This window comes from Tympanuchus pallidicinctus, unplaced genomic scaffold (genome assembly GCF_026119805.1).
Source record: "Tympanuchus pallidicinctus isolate F22 unplaced genomic scaffold, pur_lepc_1.0 scaffold9, whole genome shotgun sequence".
NCBI classification, from domain to species: domain Eukaryota; kingdom Metazoa; phylum Chordata; class Aves; order Galliformes; family Phasianidae; genus Tympanuchus; species Tympanuchus pallidicinctus.
The window spans coordinates 14,650,199-14,674,725 of NW_026294813.1; the positions used below are offsets into that span (position 1 = coordinate 14,650,199).

The following is a 24,527-nucleotide window of genomic DNA, read 5'->3' on the forward strand; positions in this document are numbered from 1 at the left end:
CCAGTCATCATCAGTGCGTGACTGCAAGAGCCACAGGGCCCTCCGCCCTCTTCCCCAGCAGCTGGTTGCAGCCCCCTGCAAGGGCTGGTGACGTTTCAGAGCCCATGTAGGTTTCTTTGCCTTCCTGCAGACATAAGTGGAGAGCTGGCCGCCACCCCAACTCTGCACACAAATCCCCACCCCTGCACCTGCACACACACCAGGAAGCACAAGGAGAGTGATAGACAGCTGAACAATAGTTTATTAAGAACTTAAAACAATTAATTTTCTAAAACCCGCTCCCCTGCCTACCCCAGCTCGCAGCACGGTGCCAGACCTGGCTGGGCACTGTTGGGGCTGGGATTGTCACCATCCCCCAGTGATTGTCCCAGCTGGGCCCCCCAGCTGCAGAGTCAGCCCAGGGAGCTACACACTACAGCACCCGTGTGTCAGTGTGGGCCGCATCCTGTCCCTGTCACATTCTGCAGGCCACATACCCCAGGACACGTCTTGGGGAATGGGGGTCCTACAGAAGCCCTGAGCACCAGGGAGGGGACAGTCACATATCCCCATCCAGTCCCCTCCTCTCACCACAATGATGACAGGACATAACACGTGCCTATGGTCTCCTGTGCAGCACAGAGACTGGGGATCCCCCAGAGCAAGGGGCAGAAATGTGGGAGCCAAAGAGGTAAGAAAGAAAACAGCAATTTGAGCATTCTCAAGAGAGGGAGGCACAGGATGAAATCCCTGCAACTCTGCTCTGTGCCACCCAGTCTCAGGGGTGCAGAGGATTCTTCTAGGGTGGTGTGGGTTTGGGGGCCTGGCGGGCTTTGCTCTCCAGGGCCAGCTGCATGCTCCAGATGCTGAGGGGCCGCATGTATGCCAGCGAGCGGAAGATTTTCTTCTCACAATAGGCTTCAGGGGTCTGGAAAGCCATGCCCAGTTTCTCCCACACCGTTCGGTAGCAGCCCTCTGCTGTGTGGAAGCCCTCCTGCACCAGTCCCTGTGGAAAAAAAGGCTGCCATTGTCATCTCTGTGGCATGGAGATGACACATGCCACCTCACCCCCTGGCACGCCTGCTTACCTCCTGGATCATGGTGGCAGCCAGAGCATAGACAACACCAACCCACACCTCACTGGACTGCAAGCTAGAGGTGTCAGGCACACCATCAGGCCGCATGCCATTCACAGCACCCATGGTGCCACCCGCAAAGCTCATCACATTCTTCTCAAAGATGGTCTTCAGTGCGCTGACGATATGGCTCTTGGGGAAGACCTGCATAGAGACAGTGCCAGCAACTTGGTGACCTTTCTCGCTAGGAATAGGTCAACACTGCTTGCTGGTAAGTGGGCACCTTAGGAAAACACCAGAAGGCCTTTTCCCCCAAAAAAAGTCAGAAAGGAGAGGCAGACCTTTTTGCCACCTTTCCCGATGGTGACTAGTGACTCCTCCACAACTGCATCTCACTCCTGCTTTGGGGTTTGCTTTGGGGACAGGCCAGCCACACTCCTCAAACTTGCCCTACTTGAATTCCCAGCCTGCACTTATGGTCACTGCTAATGTTTTTCAAGCTATTGCCAACTCATAACCCAAGCTTTCTGCTGGTTAAAACTGCTGTCTCAACCCCATCATAGCTACTTCATTTAGCTAGTGTAGCCTGCCACCATCTACAACAGACATTACAATGCTGAGAAAAGATGAGACATAGACCAGAGGTGGACAGGAGAACGGGTCAGAGATGCTGGAGGGGAAGGCTGTGGCACAGCCAGGGTAGTGACACGGGGATACATCCTGCAACTGAAAAGTGGGACTATGAATACCACAAGGCTGATTACAGTGTGTGTTGGGAATCCTATCAAAAGAGCTGAACATCGAAAGTTACCTATCAAACAGGATACTCAGCTTCTGCACAGTGGAATAAGAAAAACTGAGCGTGTTTTTGACAGATTTCAGAAGGACTTCAACTTCAACTTCCTTCAGGTTTGCCATTAAGTGGCAATGACCAAGGGTTGAGGCAAGATATCTTCATGAGATAGCATGAAGATAAAAGGTTGGACTGTGACACATGGGACACCTTGTGATTTTCTGCTTATGGCAGAAGAGCCTTGAGACTTTTACCACTAGCAAAAGGTCTGTGAAAGGTCAGCAGCGCTCACTGAACAAACAGTTGCTTCAAGAGAATACAGAAGGAAAAACAAGTTATTCAACAAGCCAAAGCCAAGAGCTCACAAGAACTACAAGAACAAACTGAAGCACCATGCTGACTGAGCCCTCAGAAAACAAAACCAAACCAGAACAACCCAAGCATGAAAATGCCTGCCAATCAAACAGCAAGGAGAATTGCATAAAGATGGAGAGACTCTGCATGTAGCTGGAAGTAAATAATGCTTCTCTGTGCTGCTAAAACTAATAAGTCATAAAAAGGGCATTAGGACAGGAAATAGGCAGTTTGCTTGCCTGGTCCCAGCACAGGATGCACCAACTTCTTCTGCACATTTGCTGGAAATGTTAAGGAAGTGGCAAGCATGGTGACATGCCACAGGAGCTTGCCAAAGCCCGGCAGAGATAACCCAGCAACTTCTGCAGACTCATGAGGGGAAAGGCAGTGGATCGCTTTATCTGTGCTAAAGCCAAGCATGTGATACAGTCATGTTTTGCAGTGTGGATCTGGAGATAAGCATAAAGATTGCTTGGGAAAGTCTTCTCCAGCAAAAAAAAGTTTCAAGGCAAAATTTCTTCAGGACTGAGGTCACCAATTTATCTTATCTTTGCATTTCATTACTGACCTACATACACAGTAGGAAAGCATTAATGAAGTTACAACAGGAGAACTGCCAGCAGCCAAGGGATCAAAATACATGGAAAAAACTGGATGACCATAGTAAACAGAGAGAGTTCATCAGTGCAGCCTTCAGCAAGCTCAAAGCTCACCAGAGAGCAGGGGACAAATGATACCATAAGCAACAAAGTCAGACATCAACAAAAACATAGGCGAGGTTTCAGACTGTGCTACATTTACCACTTGCATCTAAAAAGGCTGTTTGAGTATCACTGCACAAGGCTGGAGGGCAAAGCCAGATGCTGTCTTCTCACCAAGTCCCACAGAATTTCCCACAGGCACACTGCTCCTGGGGAAGAAACTTTTGCATATTCTTTCCCACCACAGAGAGCTCTGCTCTGGAGCAGCGGGATCTGACAGCTTCCTCAGTCATAAGTAATCCACAGGAGTGCTCTCTGCTGCCATGCTGTGTTCCAACACTATGTTACTGATCACTGTTCTCATGCCTCATCACACAGAGCTGCCTTTGGCCAATTCCTCCTTTGTGAGGTAAGAGCTGTGGTCTTTAGGGCCACAAATCAATCTCCATGTCCTCCAACGCTCATTTAGGACTTCAAACTGAGCAACAAACAGCATGTGGAAAGTTTCATGCATATTTTCACTGGTTTCTAAGCAAACACCATTGTGCTGAGAGCAGAGCCCAGCAGGACCCTCCTAGCAGCGTGCCAGACTTGACCAAGGTTACACACTCTGCTTGTGCAGCCCATTTCTGAGCTGATTTCCATTTAGTGCACTGATGTGCATTAAACCACCTCCACCCAAGTGCTGCCCAGAGCATACCAGCAGCTAGCACACAGCCCACACCAGGTGCTCACTCGGCTGAGCTTTCACAGACCCCTTCTCCTCACCTCCAGCTCCTTCTGGTTCAGGCCACAAGCCCCCAGGAACCACTGCCCCGCACACTGGTCTGACATGATGCTGTTGGAGGTGCTGCTCCCGCTGCTGTCATAGTTGTAGTATTTTCCTGGAAGAAGCCAGAAATATGGAATACTGACGGCTGCAGCTGATGCGCTGTTCCATTCCCCCTAACCTTCCCACCAGCCAGCACGCACCATTCCACAGCAGCCTTTCAAATGACTCCTTGCCTTTCTGCAGGATGGCATCATACTTCTGCTGGGTCTCGGTGTCACCCAGCACCTCTGCCATCTTACACATCATCCGAACAGCTGCCAGCCACAGCCCACCGCAGTATGCACTGCCAGAGCAAAAAGGACAATCGCATTGGCGATGCTGGACACATTGCGCAGTGCTCTGGTGACGTACGGGGAGCACGTCCCCAGCTCTGAGCTACCTCCCACCACTCAGCCCACACTCCTGGCCTGCTCACCTGGCCCCGCTCACCACCCATACATCGTACGTCTGGTCAGCAGTGCCCCCGTTCTCAATAAGCCCGTCGTTGTCAGTATCAAACTTCAGCTCCGACTCCATCACAGCCTGTAGGAGGCAGGAGGGGGTCATGAAGAATTCCTGCTGTGTCCCTCTCCCATCTTCTAAGGGCCCTCCCACAGTACCTGGCAGACAGGCCACATGTCCTGCAGGTACAGTGTATCGTGCGTCAGGTAGTAGTCACGATACACCTGCAGCACAAACTTCAGGTTCAGGTCCTTCCAGTTGGCAGTGTCGTGTATGAGATAGGCATTGACTCGCTGCCAGGGCTCATCATCTGCATCAGGACAGAGCAGATACAGCAGCACAGCAAGCAAAAGCTATCCCTATAAGAACCCAGAAGTGCCACAAACAAATAGCACCGAAGTGACACATTGTACCCACTACCACCTCCTCTGCGAGCATCTGTTCAGCATCCCTGTGCATCCCCCTCACCTGGCTCCCCAATGTCATGGGGCACCACATTCTTCGTCTTCACTGGCGCTGTTTCGCCACACACCAGGTACTGCCGTGGCTGCATGTCCTCGTTCAGCACTGTGACAGCTGGAAGGGTGTGGGATATTAGTAAGGCATCTAGCCCAAACCACAGGCATAGATAGGGCTATCAGCATCCTGCTGTGCCCTGCAACATACTGGGGGACACCAGTCTGCTCCCAGTCTCTTGCAGTAAGGACATGTCCCAGTGCTGGGGGAGATGCTGAGTGCTATCAGTGGGATGGGGTTTGCCAAACAGAGCTTAGCAAGGAGCTGGAAGGTAATACCAGCCCTTCAGCACCAACACCTATGGCAGAGGCCAGTCCCATAGCACCACCCAAGCAACTCACCAATGTCATACTGCAGGCTGATCTGCAACTTGGGCCACAGCATTACAAGGGCAAAGGATGCATAGAAGTGGACATCATAGGTGTTGTACATACGGTACTCCTGCCCTGGAAGCAGCAGAGGGGCAGTGAGGGAGGGGAAACACAGAAGGACAGGTCTCCCTCCCCATGCCTCCCTGCTTCATTCTGCAGGGGTGCAGAAAGCATCCTTGGAACAAGTAAAACAGGGAGGGCGCACTTGGGACATGGGGTGCATTGTGTCCCAGTGAGTTGTTACCTTCCAGATAAGCAAACCTCCCATACTCCTGCAGAACAGGGAGGAGGTGGGACAACTTGGCAGCCGCTGGTCCCTGCAGGTCCTCGGGGAGGCAGTCAGGGTGTAGGTCCAGCCAGATTGTGCCCCCATCCGTCATGAAATACAGCTCATTGAACAGGGCTGACTTGTACCAGGAAGGCAGCAGACTGCAGGGAGAGGGAAAGTCAGCCAATGACCCAGTCTACTGTCCCCTGCTCAGTCACTATCCCCCATCCACCCCACCTGTCCTCCAGGATGGGCTTCTGCCATGCTTCGATCTTCCTCTCCCACTCCTTGTAGTGTGTCAGGGCATAGTGTGACAGTGCAGGAGCTGCATCACCATTGCTGCCAAAGAAGCGTGTGTACCGCCTGCCAAGAAGATGAACTCAGCTCAGGGGCGATCCAAGGAGCTCCACCAGGCTGTCACAAAGCACCCACCTGAAGTGCAGTCTCTCCTTGGAGCCAAAGTGAACACGAGGCATGTCCCACACTAGGGCCAACTCCAGCGTCCCGTGGCCTCGTGCAGGCACCGTGCAGCTGGCACACACCGCAGCTGCTGTCACTTCTCCCTTCTGCGTCTGCTTGCTTTTACCTGCCAGAAAGACAATAAAAAAAGGGTTCACAAAGTAATCAAGGAAGCTTTCAAAGCCTGAGGGATTGCTGTCTCAAGGGAACAACGTTTTCTGGTCCCCAAAACACAAAATGGGTACCTGATGCATTCTGGAGGCAGCACTGCTGTGCATGAGCAACTGTTTTTTGCAACCAGGATAGAATACTTACCATGGGACAAGGAGTCATAGGGGGTTGAAAAAAAAAAAACAAAAAAAACCAGCATGGAAGCAGAGAGAGAAATTAGGCAGAAAAGCCAGCAGGCACACGTGGAATGACTCTGTCACCCAGGACTGCAGACTGCCAGCACAGGCACCTGCACTTTGCAGTGACAGTCATCGCCTCCAGCTTTCTAAAGGGTGTTTGAACAGCACCTGCATTTAAAAAATGTCCTCAAGCAACTGCATAATTACACACCAGTCCTGACATGTGTACCAGGCAAACTCATTAAGGCAACAATTTTCACGGAAGCACAGATCCTATGATAAGGTCCAGCATGCATGAAGGAAAACCACATCCCAATAGCCTAAGAGCTCCAAGTGCATCTGCAGACAGCAGAAAGGAGTTTTCGTTTTCCTGAAATATTTAGGAACTGGTGACATGAATCAGCCCTCACGAAACATTGCAGAGGTCCACTGCCAGCATCACAGATCTGTCAGCAGTGTCAGCAATCTGTTCTCTCGGAACAGATCGCTGGACACATGCACAGCTCTACTGCAGCAGCAGGACAGCACAGACTGCAAAAGTGTCACCCTGCTGGAAGGCAATGAGTGAGCAAGCAGCTGAGGATGACGCAAAGTATCAAGGAAATTCCAGAGACCTTCAGGAAACCCTCGTGGCAACAAGAGGGCAGCAGGTTACGCCAGCTTCAGAACACAAGAGCTGCTAAGTGCTCCCTAAACAAACCAGAACCAGCTCGGCTGGCAGATCTGGCAGCACGAACCTAGGGAAGGTGGCTGGGCACCACTACAGCCACATAGCAAACCTCAGCCCGTGCCCCCCCCAGGCCTCTGAGACAGCACTCACCAGTGGGGGACTCCAGCTTGCCATCCTGCAGGAGGTCCTGCCACACATCCCTGCCTGACCCCGCAGGGTCAAAGGCAGTAAGGTGAGTGATGATTGTGCCAGCCTGGGGATAAGGAGAGCATCAGGAAACAGCTCCCATTCCAAAGCAGCAGGTGATGCAATTGTATCACCCCAGAGTACATCTGAAGCTGGAACTTTCTCAGGTGGCCAAAGCTACCCACCAACAATCTCACAACCATAAGCTTGGTCTCATGCTGTACACCAACACCACCCCCAAGTCTGCTTGCCTGGCATCATGCAAGCCTCACCCACTGCATTACTTGCTGGAACCCCAAACAAGTGTTCCAGGGAGCTTGAAGACACCCTCCTGCTCTTATCCAGCTCCAGGGCTGTCCCCACACCGGGGACCACGCCACCAGGAGCAGCACAGCCCCACTCCAGCCCTCACCTTTTCTCGGGCAGCAATGGCAAAGATGAAGGGGTTGACAGGTGTACAGTGGTGCAGCAGGACACCAGCCACCCGCTCCCCACTGTCCTGCAGGGCAAAGGGTTCATTCCAGTGGCCCCCACTCCCATCCAACTTTGTGCCCGTGCCATTCTGCAGGGTGAACATGATGGAGACATCCACAGGCTCCTCATTGTTGTTCTCCACCTCCCAGATGAACACCCCCACCGGCAGGCTGGAGTCCTGCAGGGATACAACACAAACATAAAGGTAGGAAGTGGGCAGTACACAGTGTCAAAGCACTAGTGGGAGGGGAACAGAGCAGCTGCCAGAGCAGAGCGCAAGCAGCAAGGGATGGCTCCTCTCAGCACTAGGTCTGGCTGCAACAAAGCCCACTGCAGCTGATACCAGGAACGGGATCTTAGGACAAAAATATCAGGCTGGAAAAGAAAATGATCAAGAAGGGAAGCCTGGCTGACAACAGTCGTGCCTTAGCAGCACCAGTGTGGCACTCCAGAAGCACTGGGACCATTGCCATAAAATACCACATCACTCCCCAGCTCCTTCCTGGAGCTACTGCAGTACCTCAGGGCACAGGCGTGATGCTTGAGGAACTGTCACCTCACCTTGTAGTCATGGGGGATGACTGGGGAGATTTGGCGGCACGTGAGCACCACGTTCTGCCCTGGCAGCTCATAAACCATCCAAGCACGGGGGTACAGTGCATGGTAGAAGGCATAGTGGCCACAGTAACCCCAGTTCCAGCCCTGAAGAGCACTGGGTTTCTCCACAGACAGGACCTGCTGGTAAACAGTCTGTCCCTTGCGACGCAAGCACACTGTGAACTGGGGAGAAAAAGAACACAGGGGAACAGGGTGAGCCCCGAGGCAGGCGTCACAGTGCTGCAGGGGGCAGGTGGCACCATGCCCTACCTGGTCAGTGATGACTGTCTCATAGTGGTATATCCCAGGGTTCAGCTGCCAGCGGCAAAACTCGCCCCGCCAGCCACGAGTGATGGTACCGCCGCCAATCCCACCTAGTGGGCAGCCTGGTGGATGCAGGGGTCAGTACTGCCCTATGCCCCAAGCAGCCCCTTCCTGGCCAGAAGCACCCAAGGGCCAGGAGCAGGACAGTGCCTCTTACACTACCCCATGCCCAACCTGGGCTCACCATAGATCTGCTGCAGAGGGACGGCATTCAGGAGGTCGATGAAGGCAGTTTTCTTCTCAATGCGGGTTTTCTTGTACCACCACTTCAAGTACCTGCAGGGAATGCAGGAGGTGTGACTGCAGGTAGGAGCCAGCACCAGCCATCCCTTGTCAGCCCCACAAGGCAGCAGTGCCCATCAGATAAACACGCACTGTGGAACTGGCCCCAGGCAGTGCCCTCTCACCCGACTGCTCACCAGTGGGCTGCACTGAGCCCAGCCTGCTGCCCCTAGGATGAACACATCTGCCCCACCTCAATGGTGGGTAAAGGCTTTTCCAACAAATCTGGAGGCAGTAGCAATGCTGCACTTGGCTGCATGAGGATAGCACACAGAGGTCAGGAGAACCAGCCCATCCTGTGCAGCCACTGCCACTATCAGCAGCTCCATCACTTTGCTTTGTGGAGGTGCCCCGGAGCGAGGAGCAGGGAAAGCACAGCAGATCCCCACCTTCAGCTTTCCCAGCAGCACACAGCACAGGCAATTGAGATTTTACAACCAGCAGAAAGCCTGCCTGCACTGAGCCAAACCAGGTCCAGAGGGCATTGCTTTCTGCTCAGCCTGGCACAGAGATTAAGCCTGCCCAGATAGCTCCCAGTGTGCCCCATCACAACTGTGCCACCGGTGCACCCACAGTCACCCTGCAGAAAGCTGCAGCAGTGCAAAGCCCCATATTGCATCCTTCCCCTGCACCAAGGCCACGGCACAGAGCACGGCACAAGGAAATGGTCAGCGGTGACACAGCCTCAGGCCCATCGCCTGCATTGCACCGGGCCGCGAGCCCAATCTTTCCCGGGGAGGCATGGCTATTCCCTCCCGCTGGAAGGAACCTTTGCCCCACACACGTCTCGCAGATGACAGCAGGGCCGCGGAGCCGGTGCCAGGTGCTCCCGTACCCCATCTGCAGCGCGGGGACGCGAACTCCGGACCCCGGCGGGGACAGCCGGCGCGGGGTCGAGCCCGGCACAGGGAGACGAGAGCCGCGCAGAGCGCGATGACACGGCCGCTGCTCCCCCCCACCGCTCCCAGCCGGGCTCCAGAAGACTCCGAGGCGGCCCCTCTGCCCGGCCTCCCCCTCTCCACCTCTCTGTATCAGCCCATCGCGGCCACTCCTGCCGCATCCCATCCCCACCGCACCTCCCTCCCTCCGGCCCGCCGCCGGTGCCCCTGCCCGTACCGCAGCATCATGCCGACATGCCGCAGTACGTCGCTGAACGGCACGTCGCCGGCTCCAAAGGGCTGCCGCTGCTCCGGGAAGCGGTGCGCCAGGCACAGCCGCCAGCCGGCGGTCTCCACGCCGCGGCCCCGCGCAGAACCCTCGTAGCACTGCATCAGCAGCCCCGCGTCCGCCATGGCCATAGCCCCGGCACAGCCACGGCCTTGTCCAGCCACCAGTCGCCCGCCACCGGCGCCACCGCGCCCCGCGCGCGCCCTCTTCACCGCCTGCCGCCCCGCCCCGCCCCACCCACACCCGCAGGGCACGGCGCCCGCGCCTCCGGAAAGCCGGGCAGCCGAGCCGAGCCGAGCCGAGCGGAGCCGAGCGGAGCCGAAAATTACCGAGCGGGTTCGAGCGGCGCCCGAGCGCACCCGAGCGCTTCCGAGTTGTCCCGAGAGTTCCCGAAAGCCGCCGACCGCAGCCGAGCAGTCGCTGAGGAGCGGGCGGCCCGGCGGCGGCGCGGAGCGAGCGGGGTTTCGGGGCGGTGAGTGCGGTGCGGGGCGGCGTTCGGGGCCGGGGCTGCTGCTAGGCCCTCGCCCCTCGCGGGGGTCTGCGGGTGGGTGCCGACGGCTGCGCCTTAGGCCTAGGGGAGGAGCCAGGCCGTCCCTGGGCCTCCTCCGTGTGTGTGTGCGTGACACCAGGCGCGTTTGTGAGCCGCCACCTCTCTGCTCACTCCGCCGCTCTCTCTGGCAGGTCCTGTCCCAGCCATGATCGAGGTGGTGGCCAAGCTGGGCCGCGGGCCCGTGTTCCTGGCTGGGGAGATGCTGGAGTGTGTGATCACCTTCACCAACCCCTTGTCAGCCTCCTCCACGTCCGCCAGCAGGTATGGCAGCGCTGGGCTGCCTCCGGGTGTGCTGCGGCAGCGCGTACGGGGCGGCCGTGCCAGCTCAGCCCGCAGTGACTTCCCCGCCCAAGGTGTCCCCTAATGGAGCTTTGTGCCATCTCTGTTGCAGAGCGGAAACAGAGCTCATCATTCTGGTTTTCTGCCCCCGAGAAAGAGTCTGGGAAGTATGTGGGTAGAGATGCTGGGAGAGACGCACTAAGTGCCCCTCGAGTGAGCCCCTCAGCAGCAGCGTTGCTGGCAGAAAATGAAGCTCAGCTGGCTATCAGAGTAGGGTATCTTGTTACACCAGAGTGAGTCTTGCAGGGCAGCATCATTATTTCCAACATTCCCGGAAGGAGTTCTGCCTGGCAATGCAGTGATGTACTGGTGTGTGATCCCTACCTCCAGAGCCAGCAGGCAGAGGGGAAAGCGGTAGCTGGAGGGAAGGACAGGCGCTCTTCAGGCCTATATGCTGAGTGCTGCCTCACTTCTTGTCACGGCTGTGCCAAAGTAGCCTTTGAGGAAAGGTGACAAGATAGGAGCTTCCTACATTGGCTCACAGGGAGTGACTCACCCAGAGGCTCTGTGTCAGCTGTGTCTGCGGCCTTGTCTCACTTCCCAGGAGTGGAGATGGCTTTCCTATCCTGGGTCCTTCCGGGGGAATGTTTCCTGCCCCATGAGGTCCAGAACCTTTGCATCATCACCAGTATGACTTTCAGAGATGACTTCTGATGGAACCACTTCCAGTGCTCGCAGTCTCATCCGCAGCAAAGTAGTATATTGTCTTAACATCATAGGGCATTTTTTAATTGAGTTCCTTAAGTTTCCGTTTCCGTTTCTTCCATGTTCCTCTTGCCTGTTGAATGTATTAGCATGTATTTCAAGGACAGGAACAAAAATCAGGGGTAGTAAATAAATGGCAGAAAGCAAATCTAGTTGTGATGTGTGAGGCATTTGGTAAAAGATTCTGTCCTGGCTGAAACTGTGTGGATTGCAGCCATTATGGGCTACAGAAAGAGCCGTAGGGAGAAGTGAGGGAAAGGTAAGCTTGGCTTCTGTATGGGGTCTGTTTGTGTCCTGCCAGCTGAACAAACAAGGTCTACTGATAGGAAGGAACATGCACATTTTGTTTGCATGTCTGGTTAAAAAACTAAAACAATCTGATGGCACATTGTTGGGCAATGCTAAAAATAAATGAAAAATATTCAAAATACCCTGTTTGAAGGAAGGTACTGTAATCATGCTAAGCTGACATAAAATTGTTAAGCACTGTCTTTTATGCAAGGGTATTTTTCTGCCTCCATGTAGCAGATATTATGAAAGAAGACCCTAGGGCAGCCCTTAAATAAAGCCATGCTGGTGCTTTTGAAGAATTGCAGCTTGTAGGGTTAGAGGTAACTGGGCAGAGTATCCAGTGCACATTCAGGTAAAGTAGGCAGGATCAAGTAGCGCATAATTAGCTGATGAATGCAGCAAACTTCTTTCCCTGGTTCACTTGAACATTTAAGTGGTCTGATTAGTCTCACTGAGAGATATCCATGCGCCACAGAGGTTCCCCATGCCACCTAAAGTTCTGTGTCAGTGCTTACTAATCAGACTGTGATGCTCGATAACAGGGGAGGAACCAGACACTGCCTGCATTCACAAGACTGCTACTGAGGTAAAAACAAATAAGGGTTTTGGGAACTGCAAAGTGTCAGTGTGTCTACAGTGACTCGCAAAGGGGTTCTGAGGGAAACGGCTGCTGAGGGGGAGCATGTGCAGGGGCAGCTGAATCCAGAGAGCAGGTATTACTTGTTTCTGGTTTGATTTGAATCCATACGTTTCTGTGATTGTTGTTTTATCGCCACACGCACCTCAGAGTGCTGCTGCATGTCACTGTTGGCTTGGGGTTTGGCTTTTTTGTGGCTAAATGTCCTTCATTAGGAGTGGCCTGTACATGACAACTAAACAAAAATTGCTGCTCAACAAGAGTTACAGAGCCAGGCCTTGGGTGATACTGCTATCAACAGCTGTTATCCAGCTGTGGTGGAGGGGACTTCAGGTTAGTGCTCCAGCTCAAGTATGCTCTGGAACCATATTTGGAGAGGGGCTTTAGGGATGGATTCAGTGGCAGTAAAGCAAGACCTCCTTCCTTCTGGAAAAGCAGTCACCCATGGAGTAGGACAAGAAGAGCTGCTATTTTCCTGATTCATGCTCACTACAATCTAGATTAAAGTGTAGAGACGAGTGTTGCTTTTCTTTGTTCTCAGTGAGATGCTGGCGTGGGCCAGTGCCCAGATCCACTGCCAGTTTCATGCCAGTGAGAACCGAGTAGTGCTTCCTCCATCTGATGGCAGCAAGCCTGACGTACAGGCAGAGAACGAGACGGTCTTTGTTCCCAACAGAGGTGAGTGATTCTCACAGGTGGTGGAAGTGACAGCACAGCAAACAGGAATCACATTGTCTCTGACATGTGTCAGAGGACTGCGATTGCGAAGTCCCTGTTGCTTTCCTTGAGAAATTCCCTGGTGCATGGGCTGCTGGAGGACCTCATTAATGCTGAGATCATAGTGGTGCTAGCTCCTCAGGGTTGTCAGTCCAGCTATCCCAGGAGTGTTGCGTGGTCTGACCAGGACATGAGATATTTCCTTATCAGCCCCTCTTCTTCCTCATTCCTCGCCATGGAAGTGAGAAGTGAGTGAGCCTGCCACAACGAGTACCCCCTTGTCACCCTGGGGCTGGCCGGGAGCAACACTTACATGTTCTTTGTCTCTTCCAGGAGAGCGGGGTCAGTGTATCCTGTCCACACCACCAAAGATTCTTTTCTGTGACCTGCGACTGGATCCTGGGGAGTCTAAATCCTGTGAGTTCTGTCTTCTCTTCAAAGCATTCACCTCTGGGGAGCCCCACACTCAAGGTGGCTTTGCAGCCCTGAGTGCTGCAAGCTGTAGACCCCGGTGCTCACAGAAGGCAAGTGATGGGAGGGTAAATCCTAGGGAACTGCTCCTTGCTGCATTGTCCAGAATTTGTTCTCTGTATGTATTGCATTGTCCTTCAGTTTTGCTTCTGGCCTGTGCCTCTCCCACAGATCCATTGTATAGCTGCAAGGCATGAAAAGTTTTGAAATACATGGCTGCAGCCAGAGCTACTCACACCTGTGTTTCCCTGCCTTTGTTCCTTCAGACAAATTGAAGCAGTCTGGGAATTTAGGCTGGCATCTGCCAGAGCTGTGTGCTTCCTCTTCAGATTGTGGCTGTCCTGGAGACCATTCTACTTGTTCTAGTTCTTCTGAAAATAAAAATGAGCACTTCTCATTTTCTCCAGCTGAAAGCTCCTCATGTCACCAAAGCCCACAGACTTCTTCCAGCAGGCCCCCCATAAGCTCTCCTTCATCACTTCTTTCCCTTTTGCTGTTCAAAATAAATTTGCAGCAACTGCTTTTCCTAACTACAGGCAGTGTGTGGTCTAAGAGCCTTCTACCTGAGCAGTCAGCTGTGCAAACACAAAAACGTGCTATTGTTGGTGGCTAGTGACCCAGCTTGTCACTTCATGCCAGATCTCTGTGTTCCATCAGCCTGTGGTGCAGCAGCAGGTAGCATCAGGTGCTGCAGGCTGTGTATGTGTGCATCCCTCAGGTTGTCCCAGCAGAAATCTGGTTGGAATGGGTGATGGACACCTCCCAGCTCACAGAGTGAGGAAGCCTGGTGGAGGGAGCTCTGCTATAGCTTTCAGCAAAGCTGCAGGTTAAAGCAAGAAGCCGCAGGCTATGCCATGCTAGTTTTGAAGCTGGCACCTCTTGCTTTTCTTCGAGGAGCTTCGCTTGGGTAGTTGATTAATGGGGTGAGACAGTGCTCTGTGGTGCTTGACTGTAACGTCTGTCATTCAGGAATGTTTTGTTATACACTTAGTGAGGTGCAGCAGCACATGTGTGAGAGCAGCTGGCTCTGCCGCATTGCATCCGAAGATGAATGTTTTTTCTGAATGCCAGGGAGGAGGAGGATGCGAACATCTCAGGTGGCCTGAGGCTCCCCGGAGTGCTCCTGCACTCCTTGCTGCTGGCATGTGTGGGGCAGGAGCATTCTTTCTGCCATGCATGGAAAGCCCTTTTTCCCGCAGCAGCTTGGGCAGGCTAAGCAGGCTCTGGGAGAGCAGAGCAGTGATGACAGTCCAACCCCTAGGTGGCTGGGATGGATTGAGGGGATTTACTTGAGTACTGGCATGGCAGACGGAAGCTGTTGAGCCTACGTCTAAGCCAGTGGTCTCTGTGAGGGATGATGTATGTTTGCATTCACTCCACTGCTGGGTGACAGTGGCACAAGCACAAGCCCCCTTATTTTTGGTCACAGCCACAGCTCCACAGGAAGAACACAAACTCTTCAGCACCTTAAGACTCCTTGTCTCAAGGCTATATGTGGTGCACACATTTCTTGCATGAGCTATGTGTGATGCTGCTGTATGTGTGACTCTGGACCCCATGGCACCAAAACCCTGTTTCACAGCCCCAGTTCTATCTAGCTGCTCACACCAATCTCATCGGTGTGCAGTGCTGTTCCCCTCACACAAGACTGCAGCTGGCATGCTTGTGGATCATTCCTGGGGGCTCCTGCCAGCTCCGTGGAGGCAGAGTTAAGGCTGTGTGGGTGTGTATCTTAATTCTTCATTTCCTGTTTTTCAGAAGTTTTGAGTTTTCCTACACAGTTTGGAAAGGCAGAAAAAAAACCGAGCAATTTTAATTCTGCTTCAGCAAAGTACCGTATTAATAAACCATAGCCAGAGCTGGCACGTTTAGCTGAGGTTGTGTGAGGCTGTTGTTTGATAAAAGACCTCATCTTCAGTTGCCTGTGAGATTGTTCCCCAATAACTTCCTCATGTTGTGGTGCCTATATGTTAAAGTTGACTCACCTTCCATCAGTTTGACACACTGCCCAGACCGAGCTCTTTAAATTTGTCAATGTAAAACATTTTCTTAAGCCCTCAAGTCATTTCTGTGACTATTTCTGCCTCCTCTCTGGGGTTGCAATGCTTCTAAATATTTGGTAGATCATAGGGAGAGGAGGAAATGGAGGCTGTCTCAATGCAAGCCAGGAGCCCAGCCAGAGGGTACAGCCCGAGGGTCGGGGAAGCATGTGCAGTGCCAGGAATGCACTTCCTCCCGGGGCCTGTCAGGAAGCTGGTGCTTCCTGAGTCTCAGCATTCCTGTGCTAGGTAGCAGATGCTGTGCACTGCCCGTTTTCTGCCCAGACATGGTGATCTCTGCTCAGACTGTCCTGGCTAGGCATGGAGACCCTCGTGAGCATTTTTGCTAAACCTGCCACAGGGGTTTGCAGCAGTCTGCTGTAACACTCTTGAACCTTCCTTGGAAATACCTGATTTTCTTTTCTGTTGAGACAGTTCTCAGCTTAATTTGCACCTCAGTCCAGTGGGACTGCCTTTTGTTTTTGTGTGTAAGAACCTGCAGCCTCTGGTCACCAGCACGGGCTTTCTTGTCTGTCCAGTCCTCTTTCTTAAATCCAGAAGTTATATTTTAAATGTAATTCTAGCTTTTAATCTAAACCTCAAAGTTTAGGATGTGCCAGACTTGGGGTAGGATCTGTGGTTTAACAGCAGGATGCTGCCCTTCCTCTGGCAGGGTGTATCTGCGTCACGGTGGGCAAGCCAGAGATGGAGATGTTCCACAGTCCTCCGTTTGTGTCTCTTCTTAAATGGTGTGCAGATTGGGAAAGCTGCAGAAGTGTTCATGCTGCATTAAGAAGCACTGGGATTTATGTGGTGAATGTGGATGGGGCTTTGAGAGGGCTGAATATGGTGCAAAGCCAGACCCTGGCATCTGAGAGATCTGTCAGAGGTTTTGTGGTCCAGGTTACCAGTCTGCAGAGGGGGATTACTCCACAGCTTGTTGTGAAGATCTCTTAATTGTTTCTTGGCCATTTAGCCCCAAGTGCTGGTAAGCTTAGAGAAAAACACAGGAAGAAAGTCATTTTCTTTTTTCTTTTTTTCCTGAGTGTGGGGCTTGTGTAAAGTGAATATCAGAAGAGGAATGAAGTATCAATTACATCTCTGTGCTTTCAGTATTATTTGTGCATAGATGAGGCAGAGCCCTTAGGAAAGCATAACATGTGACTGCTTCTTGAAAGTGTCATGTTTATGTGGTGCACAAAGGCAAATTCAGGTTGAACTCGTGATGAGTAAGTTCAGCTCTCATATGTGTGTATTCCTGGGTTCTACATCTTTCACATTCTTTTGAGGCAGAACTTGTGTGTGTGGCTGTATATGCTGGAAGAAATGTCTGGATGACAGCGCGTGATGTGAGAAGCAGAGAAGCAGGAAGCCAAGGATGTGCTTGAGCCTGGGGAGAGGAGATAGCAGGAAACACCGTGCTCTGCCCCGACCCCTGCCGCTCTTGCGGGCTCCGTGCAGGGAATCAGCGTGCAGCAGCTTCAGTAAATTCCTTGCAAAGCAATGCTTTCCTTTGCAGATTCGTACTGCGAGACGCTGCCCATAGACGGCCCTCCCTCTTTCCGGGGACAGTCAGTGAAGTATGTATACAAGCTGACCATCGGCTGCCAGCGGGTCAACTCCCCTATCAAACTCCTGCGTGTGCCCTTCCGTGTCCTCGTATTGCATGGTAAGGCCACGCTCTGCCCTCTCCTAGGTGCAGGCTGGTCTGCAGCCTGCCGCACTGACTCTTGCCTTCTTCACAGGCCTCAAAGATTACCAGTGCCCACAGGATGAAGCCGTTGCGCCCTCAAACCCCTTCCTGGAAGAGGAGGAGGGCTTGAAGAAAGACTCTCGCCTGGCAGACCTGGCAACAGAGCTGCTCATGGCAGCCACCTCCCGACGTAGCCTGCGTAGGTCACTTCTGTTCAAACATGCTGTCCTGACCTACATGTGAAGCAGAAATGCCTGCAGGCTTGCCCTCTTCCCAGCTCACAGCTTGCTGTGAAAGTCTCTTGCTGGAACAGTCTGGGACTATAGTGCAGCTCCATCAGGGCCTGCTTTAGATCAGAATTTCTCAAATTCTTCCCTACCAATCTCAGTAAAGACCTTCTCCCCAGCGTATTGCAGCCAGCATGTGGTTTTCTGTTGCTTGCTGCGTACCTTTCCTAGAGGGAATGCCTATCCTTCATCCAGGAGGTGCTAAAGGCCAGGTTGGATGAGGCCCAGGTAAGTGTGATCTAGTGAATGGCAATCCTGCCCAGGGCAGCAGGTGTGAAAATGTATGATCTTTACAGTCCTTTCCAACTCAAGCCACCATACTCCGAGTCTGTGATTCCCCAGCAGATGAGCTGTGTTTGTTAGGCTCTTTCAGTCTGCACTAAGCAGAGCCTCGTTATGCCCCAGCTCTGTTTGTCTCTCTGCTTTCTGCTTAGACTTGTACAATATCAGCAACACGCGTGGGAAGGTGGGGACATTCTGTATCTTCAAGACTGTGTACAAGATTGGAGAAGATGTCATTGGGACCTTTAACTTCTCAGAAGGAGACATCCCATGCCTACAGGTCAGTGCTGACTTCATTACACTGCGTGGAAAGCCAGGTGTTTTGGGTGGGAGAGTGGGAGAAAGGACTGAGAGTGGCACTGAGCTGCTGTGGGACTTCTGGTGAGACCTCAGTAAGACACAGCTGAGGTTCCTTTGGGGTTCCAGGTGGGAAGGGCTTTTCGTTCTGAATGCTGCTGGGAAACAGGCCCCAGGACCGTATGAGCATGAGCTTTCTGCTGATTACTGTCCAGTTTTCAGTGAGTCTGCAGACAGAAGAGAGCATCCAGGAGGAGTTCCAGAGGCGACGGGGACAGCCTGTCTCTTTCAGCACACATGCCCGCCATCAGGAGGCCTGCCTGCACACGGCCCAGAGCAGTTTCAACCTGCCAATCCCACTGAGCTCAACTCCAGGATTCACCACCAACATCGGTTAGCGGCCCTGATTGTCCCTGTGGGAGGACCACAGTGTCCCCAGGCCTGCCTTTGCTGCCCTGTGTCTACTGGCAAACTCTCTGCAGGGCTGTATCATGTGTGAGGGAGGGAGCTGGCCGTGTGTGTGTGGGCATGTTTGCTTGTCCCCTTGCCAAAACAGCCAACACTGATACAGTTGTTGTCCCTTGTGTTGGCTGCTGACCTGCCTCTTGTCCACAGTGTCCCTAAAGTGGAGGCTGCACTTCGAGTTCGTGACTTCTGGGGAGACGGCAAGGACCTGCATGGTTCGTGGGAGCCAGTCAGAGGCCATCACCTGGACTGGGGTGGAGCAGATTGAAGTGGACACTTTCAGCTGGGACTTACCCATCAAAGTCCTTCCCACGAACCCCATCCTGGCCTCCTATGTATCTCAGTTCTCTAGTGCCAACTCTATCACCATCTGAAGTGGAAAGAGCGAGTAAAAGCCTGCAGTACTGGAGGGATTGGCTGGCAGGACCACAGTCAACGTGCAGCAGGACATTGGTTCCTCAGGTTCGTTTGTAACGGATGGGTGGGCACTGAGCAGGTCTGTCCTGCCTGTGGGCAGAGGAGCATTGTGCTTGATGCCATGCTCTGTGCCACGGCCTTCAGCTGGGGGCCTGACACTTCGTCTCTGTTGGAACCTGAGTCACAACCCTTGCTGCAACAAGATCTGCTTACCAGGGGAGGGCCATGTGCCCCATGACAAAGCTGTCAAGAGACAAGAGCATAGCTGAGGGATTCTGGAGCTTTTCAGAGAAGCCCAATGCTGGCTTTGCATGAAGGTCCTGGCAGGCCAGTCTTGTGCTGCCAGTTTATGCTGGGCTGGACGTGGCCAAATGCTATGGCAGCTCCAGATGGAGCAGGATGGCAGCAGCATAGTGATGATCCAAAGCCGAGCACCTGGGCTGTTCTTTCCTTCCGCTCTTGTGTTCGAAGGCATCCTGCTGGTCTTGGGATCCTTGAGGAGCTGAAGTAAATGCACAGTGGGCTTTCGGGAACTGGGGCAAAGGTCTCTCTGCTCAATAGCCAGCTCTGCATTTCTACCAGACCTTTCAGAGAGTTTTCCTCTTTGCGTAGTAATCTAATAAATACCAGAAGATGCATGATTCAGCCTTAAAAAGACCATTATTCCTGCACCCTTTCTGGGGGACAGGCAGCGTAAGCATTCAATAGTCACTGAGTGGAGACCACTTTGTTTAATACCTTTATTGCAAGAACAGAAACATCTACACAAGGCTCTGTACAGCACAGGCATGGCACCAGCTAGGGCAGGCTGTCAGGGCAGCCAGCTCCACGCTCGCACAGACAGGTTGCTTCAGCTCTCTGAATACCAGCGGGGCACCCAGCTTCCTGCAGCTGGAGTGGGGCAGCCTGCACAGGGGGCCAGGCTCCTCATGGGGACAGCTGTTTTCCTCATATGCCCAGTGTTCTGCCTACCCAGGGCTAGCACACAGAGTTCTGGTCACAGGAGCTGTGGGAGCATGGACATTAGTGGTTCAAGAAGCAGGTTACGCTTCTTGCACTTGGGCAGAGAAGGAACTGGCCAAAGCATGTCATGCTTCAGGACTGCTATGCTTCCCACTGAGATGCCAGAGGCTGCAGGCAAGGGAACTGGGGTTTTGGTGGGAGCTGTTTAACTTGCAGCTGGATGTGGTGTAATTTGGTCCTGTGGTCCTTCTGGAGCTGAAAATTCCCTGTGCAGCTCGGTGGACATCCCTGGGGATCTGCATTCCCTCCAAAAATCACAGCTCGGGGCCTGCTGGGCCTGCTGGGGGCTTGTGTGCCTGGCCCACCTCACCGCTCATCTTGAGAGCAGTGCCTTGCTGGGGAAGGGGCCCCAGCTGAGTTCAGGAAGCTGAAGGCAGAAGCAGAGCTGTACTGTGGCAGCGCTAGGGTGTAAATGTTAGCTCAGTACATGGATAGTGGTTTCCCTGGAAGGTGGCTGCAGTGATGTCTACAGGCTGGGGCAGGTGTGGAGCATGCAGGAGGTGTGCTCTGGGGGACTGGGGCTGACAGCAAGGCCGTGCACTCTATCTGCTAAGCCCCGCATCCAGCACCTTGTTCAGTGGCTCAGGGGTGCCGGCTGAGCCCCACTCGTGCTCCACGCTCTTCACACATGGCAGGCTGGGGTTGGCTTTCTGTACCACCGAGATCTGGCAGGTCTGCGTGTCATAGTGGGCCTCGCACCAGTCGGGGAAGTCAATGGGGTGCTGGGTGCTGAAAAAGAGGGCAGAGTGCTGTCAGCTCCTCTGGCACGTGCCAGGGAGCAGCCCACATATTTCCCAGGCCAGTTCCTGCCTGTCTAATGTCCACAGAACCCTTTGTAGCACCTCGTACTCCACTGCCATCCCTTACTTCCTGCATACCCTGATCCAGTGCCTGATTTTCTGGTTGGCAACTATGGCTGGAACACAAGGATATTTATGGTCCCTTCCAACCCAAGCACCCAAGCTCTTCTATGATTCTACAATCCCCAGGACTCAACTGGTTGGTCTGTCACAAGTGCCACCACCAGCCCTACTGCTGCCCATCCCCAGCATCCCTCACTCACGTCTCACAGCATCCGACGCCAATGGGGTGCAGGCAGGTGCACAGCAGGCAGTTGGTGCTCAGCCACGACTCCCCAAGGGAGAACTGCTTCCCCTCGTACTCGCAGGGAGCTGCAAAGAAAATAGTGGCAATAAGCGTGAGGGTGTGTGGGAGCCCCACCAGCATCCCTCTGCCCTGAAAGGAAACAGGTATATCACTGCTTCCCCTCTTCCCTGTGACACGGGAGACAGTTGGTGGCCGCTCCTGCCATCTGTGCAGGTTTGGGAAGTTCAAGTAAACACAAAGGGAGATGCTCTTATCCATCCTGCTGACTTGGGGCAGAATCAGGTGACTCTTGGCTCTCAGAGAAATCATATTCAGTGTCGCTTTGAATTTCAGCATCTCTTCACCCCTGAAAGGACAGGAGGGCAGCCCTCCTCCCTGTGCTACTGGTCCTGCCACAGCCGGGCCACATCTTGGTCCTGCCACAGCCTGCCACATCTTGGCCACAGCCAGGCTCCTGCCAGGAGCTCTTCATGGCCCAGCAAGCTGTTTCTCAGCCAGAACCCTGGGGAGCTGTTCTGTGGTTTATAGACTGCTCCTTCCAGTCATCACTGGCCCACGACTGTGCTCCTAGGCTCAGCACAGCCTGTGTAGCTCTTTGCAGGGCTGAGCCCAGCTGCCCTGGGGAAAGCCAAGGCATTCTCCCAGCATCCACATCCTCCCAACTGACCTCCCTGCTTACCTTTAGCCTGGAAGTAGCATTTGGCCTGGGAGCCTGGCAGCTGAAGGAAGAGGGAGAGAAGGAGGCAGAGCCTGCCCCAGGTGCATGCCGTCTTCAGCGCTCTCAGGGCCATGGCCATTGTTGAGCTGGGCTCTTAGCAGTCCTGCCGAGTTGCTTTTCTTCTCTTTCCTTAGCTTCTTTCCCTTCTGTCTCTCTTTCTCTCTCTTTCTCTCTGCCTTTTTAATGCTCTTCCCCTGATCCCAACAAGAGATATTTATAAAGTTCAGCTTTACGACCCTGGCCACCAGCTGTGCCCCACTGGAAAAGTTGTAAAACTCATTTCCTGATTTGAAAGGCATGAAAACAAGAGGTAGGATCAAGATTTTTAACAAGCTGTGAAAAGCTGATTCATGCCCTCCAGAAATGTCTCCAGTTGGAACCCCTGTGGGTGCAGGGCTCGGTGGCAAGGGAAGATCCAAGGCACCCTGGTGAGGTTGCCCTTGGCATGGTGCTGGGCAGCCCTGGCTCCCAACCAGTGGGAGAGCTCCAGACACCCCTCAGTCACACTGCATCGCGGCAAGGTGTCCGAGCATCCCATTGTGTGGAGGGGGATGGGCACCAGATTGACAACCAGTGCTTCCCTGGTGGGTGCAGAGCTGCTCACGCTCAGCTCATGGAGTGAATTCCCCCTTCTCCAGGCCTCTAGCGAAGGCTGTGGGTGAGGGCTGGTCTCCTTGGCCAAGGGCAGGCAGTGCAGTGGTTCCCAGTGGCACAGTGCCCTGCATGTCCACAATGTCCCCAAGGCTCAGCTTGGTGGTGCCAGTGTGAGCATGGGGCCATGCCATCCATCTGCAGCACCTGCAGATGCCAGAGGTGAGCAGTTCCTTCCAGAAGCTAGGCAACTGCAAAATTTGTGGGATGTGACAAGAGGGATGAAATTGGGTGTTTTTGGCCAGCAGGTGACCTGAGAGGGGAACAAAGGGCTTGGCTGTATGTACCTGAAGGCTACCACAGTCCCTTGCCTGCACTGTCTGTCTGCAGGTTGCAGGATCAGGCTGTTACCTGCAGCCAAGGAGAGAGGATGGAAGGTGTGGGCAATAGGTGTGGGGCACTGTGAATGGTGACTGCCCAGAGGGGTTCGTTGCCCTCTGCAGAAGGTGCTGCCACAGCAGGGAGCAAGGCCACCGTCCTGCCTGCTGGCAGCTGTAGCAGCAGCAGCGTATGTGGGTCATCTGCCCAATGTTAAGCTGCCTTGTTTGGGATAGGTTTACACCCTGACGCGTGAGGCTTAATATCCCTTCCAGAATTTGTGTTGGCATCCACTGTTATAGCTGGATATTTCTGTTATCCGCGTAGATGTCCAATCCTTCCTTGAATCCCACTAAATTTTGGCCTGAGCACTTTCCTGTGGCAGCCTAATTAAGCAGGGAGTGAAAAAAAAAACCGCACTTCCTTCTATCCGATTTGGATTCACCACCTTTGGGTTTCGAGGCACATCCCTCTATGGACACATGTCCCCACACTGCCTGGCGTCCCCTGGCCCCTGCCACCGCCCCACAGCCCTCCATTAAACCACTGTGTTGGCCAAATGGGTGGGGGAAAGGGAGAAATCTCAAATCAAGGGAAGAAATGGAGAGGCAGAGGGCTGCATGTGCTATCGGCTGGAAGAGGTAATAAATCAGAGGAGCTTGGGGTATCCATGGATAAACTACAGCCCACAGTCTGTGGGCAGGGATGGAGGAGTGTATCAGTAACAAATGAAAATCGCCCTCTGGAGCAGAGTTGTTACTATATAAGGAGGATAAAAGTCTCCGTCGTCAGAGCGGTAAATGAATATTTCTATTGTGTGTTTGGGAAAAGGAGTCTAGCACGCTAGCAACCACAGTGAACTAATCCATCTTCATTTCACCACTGAGCAGAGAAAACGTGAAACAGAAGTTGTGCTTTTCATTTGGAGGCCCCAATGGTTGGCTCCCAGAGGGACACCAAAAATCTGCAGAAGGGGTAGTTGTGGGGTGGCCAAGCTCTCACAGCTGGGGATCCCGGCTCTGAAGGCAGGGGATGGGGATGGACAGAGCACACAGAGCTGGGCTGCGGGATGCTGTGGTGTGGTGCAACCCTGCTCTGTCCCTGAGGTGACACGGGGTGCCCAGTTCTGGTGTTTGCCATCAGCCCCGAGCATCCCAGGACATTGCAGAAGGTGACATCTTTGTCTCAGCAGCCTGCCCGTGCCGGTGCAGCTCAGCCCCTGCACACAGTGCCTGGCGCTGGGAAGGGTACCCCATTGCCAGGGGCAGCCGGAGGTGGGCAATGGGATGGGGTGGCAGTGGCCCAGCCCAGCCTCACAGGAGGTGTGCGGGTCATAAAAGATGATGGACAAGTTGCCATCGGCAGGATCCAGGAGTGTTATAAAACCTGAATCTCCTGAGCCTTCAGCTTAGGCTGCAGCTGCAGAGCAGGAAGCAAACAGGATCCCGGCTGGCATTGTGAAAGCAAACACCATAAATCCAAGGAAGTGCTACGATTGCTGTTTTAGGCACTGGGGAGCTTGGCTCCTGCTCCCCACAAGCACTTTATTTTCTCTCTAAGCAGCAAAAAAAAAGCCTGACCCAACTTATCGCTGGGCCGAGCTGGGTCAGTGTCAGCCTGCTTTGTGCGGCTGCTGCTCCAGAAAGAGGACAAAGTGGAGGGGGCATAATCAATACCTCG

The 24,527-nt window shown here is 53.5% G+C and overlaps 3 protein-coding genes across 3 annotated transcripts; 1 reads left to right on the forward strand and 2 right to left on the reverse strand.

The window, feature by feature from the left end:
- Window positions 1-223: 223 nt before the first annotated feature.
- GBA2 (glucosylceramidase beta 2) lies at window positions 224-10,034 on the reverse strand. Its single transcript, XM_052670175.1, has 17 exons — window positions 9,790-10,034; window positions 8,576-8,667; window positions 8,338-8,453; window positions 8,032-8,250; window positions 7,409-7,648; window positions 6,961-7,063; window positions 5,764-5,917; window positions 5,569-5,694; window positions 5,308-5,492; window positions 5,034-5,138; window positions 4,645-4,752; window positions 4,335-4,486; window positions 4,151-4,257; window positions 3,876-4,018; window positions 3,672-3,787; window positions 1,068-1,259; window positions 224-985 (listed from the first exon to the last, which is right to left on the reverse strand). The coding sequence occupies exons 1-17, from the start codon at window positions 9,969-9,971 to the stop codon at window positions 779-781; spliced, it is 2,547 nt and encodes an 848-aa protein (XP_052526135.1). The 5' UTR covers window positions 9,972-10,034; the 3' UTR covers window positions 224-778.
- Window positions 10,035-10,188: 154 nt separating this feature from the next.
- RGP1 (RGP1 homolog, RAB6A GEF complex partner 1) lies at window positions 10,189-19,671 on the forward strand. Its single transcript, XM_052670176.1, has 9 exons — window positions 10,189-10,312; window positions 10,522-10,651; window positions 12,904-13,040; window positions 13,413-13,496; window positions 17,109-17,258; window positions 17,335-17,481; window positions 18,004-18,131; window positions 18,364-18,541; window positions 18,764-19,671. Exons 2-9 carry the CDS (start codon window positions 10,536-10,538, stop codon window positions 18,985-18,987), a joined length of 1,164 nt encoding a protein of 387 aa, XP_052526136.1. The 5' UTR covers window positions 10,189-10,312; window positions 10,522-10,535; the 3' UTR covers window positions 18,988-19,671.
- Window positions 19,672-19,762: 91 nt separating this feature from the next.
- Window positions 19,763-24,022, reverse strand: MSMP (microseminoprotein, prostate associated). Its single transcript, XM_052670178.1, has 3 exons — window positions 21,840-24,022; window positions 21,117-21,225; window positions 19,763-20,782 (listed from the first exon to the last, which is right to left on the reverse strand). The coding sequence occupies exons 1-3, from the start codon at window positions 21,955-21,957 to the stop codon at window positions 20,596-20,598; spliced, it is 414 nt and encodes a 137-aa protein (XP_052526138.1). The 5' UTR covers window positions 21,958-24,022; the 3' UTR covers window positions 19,763-20,595.
- Between the last annotated feature and the right edge of the window lie 505 nt (window positions 24,023-24,527).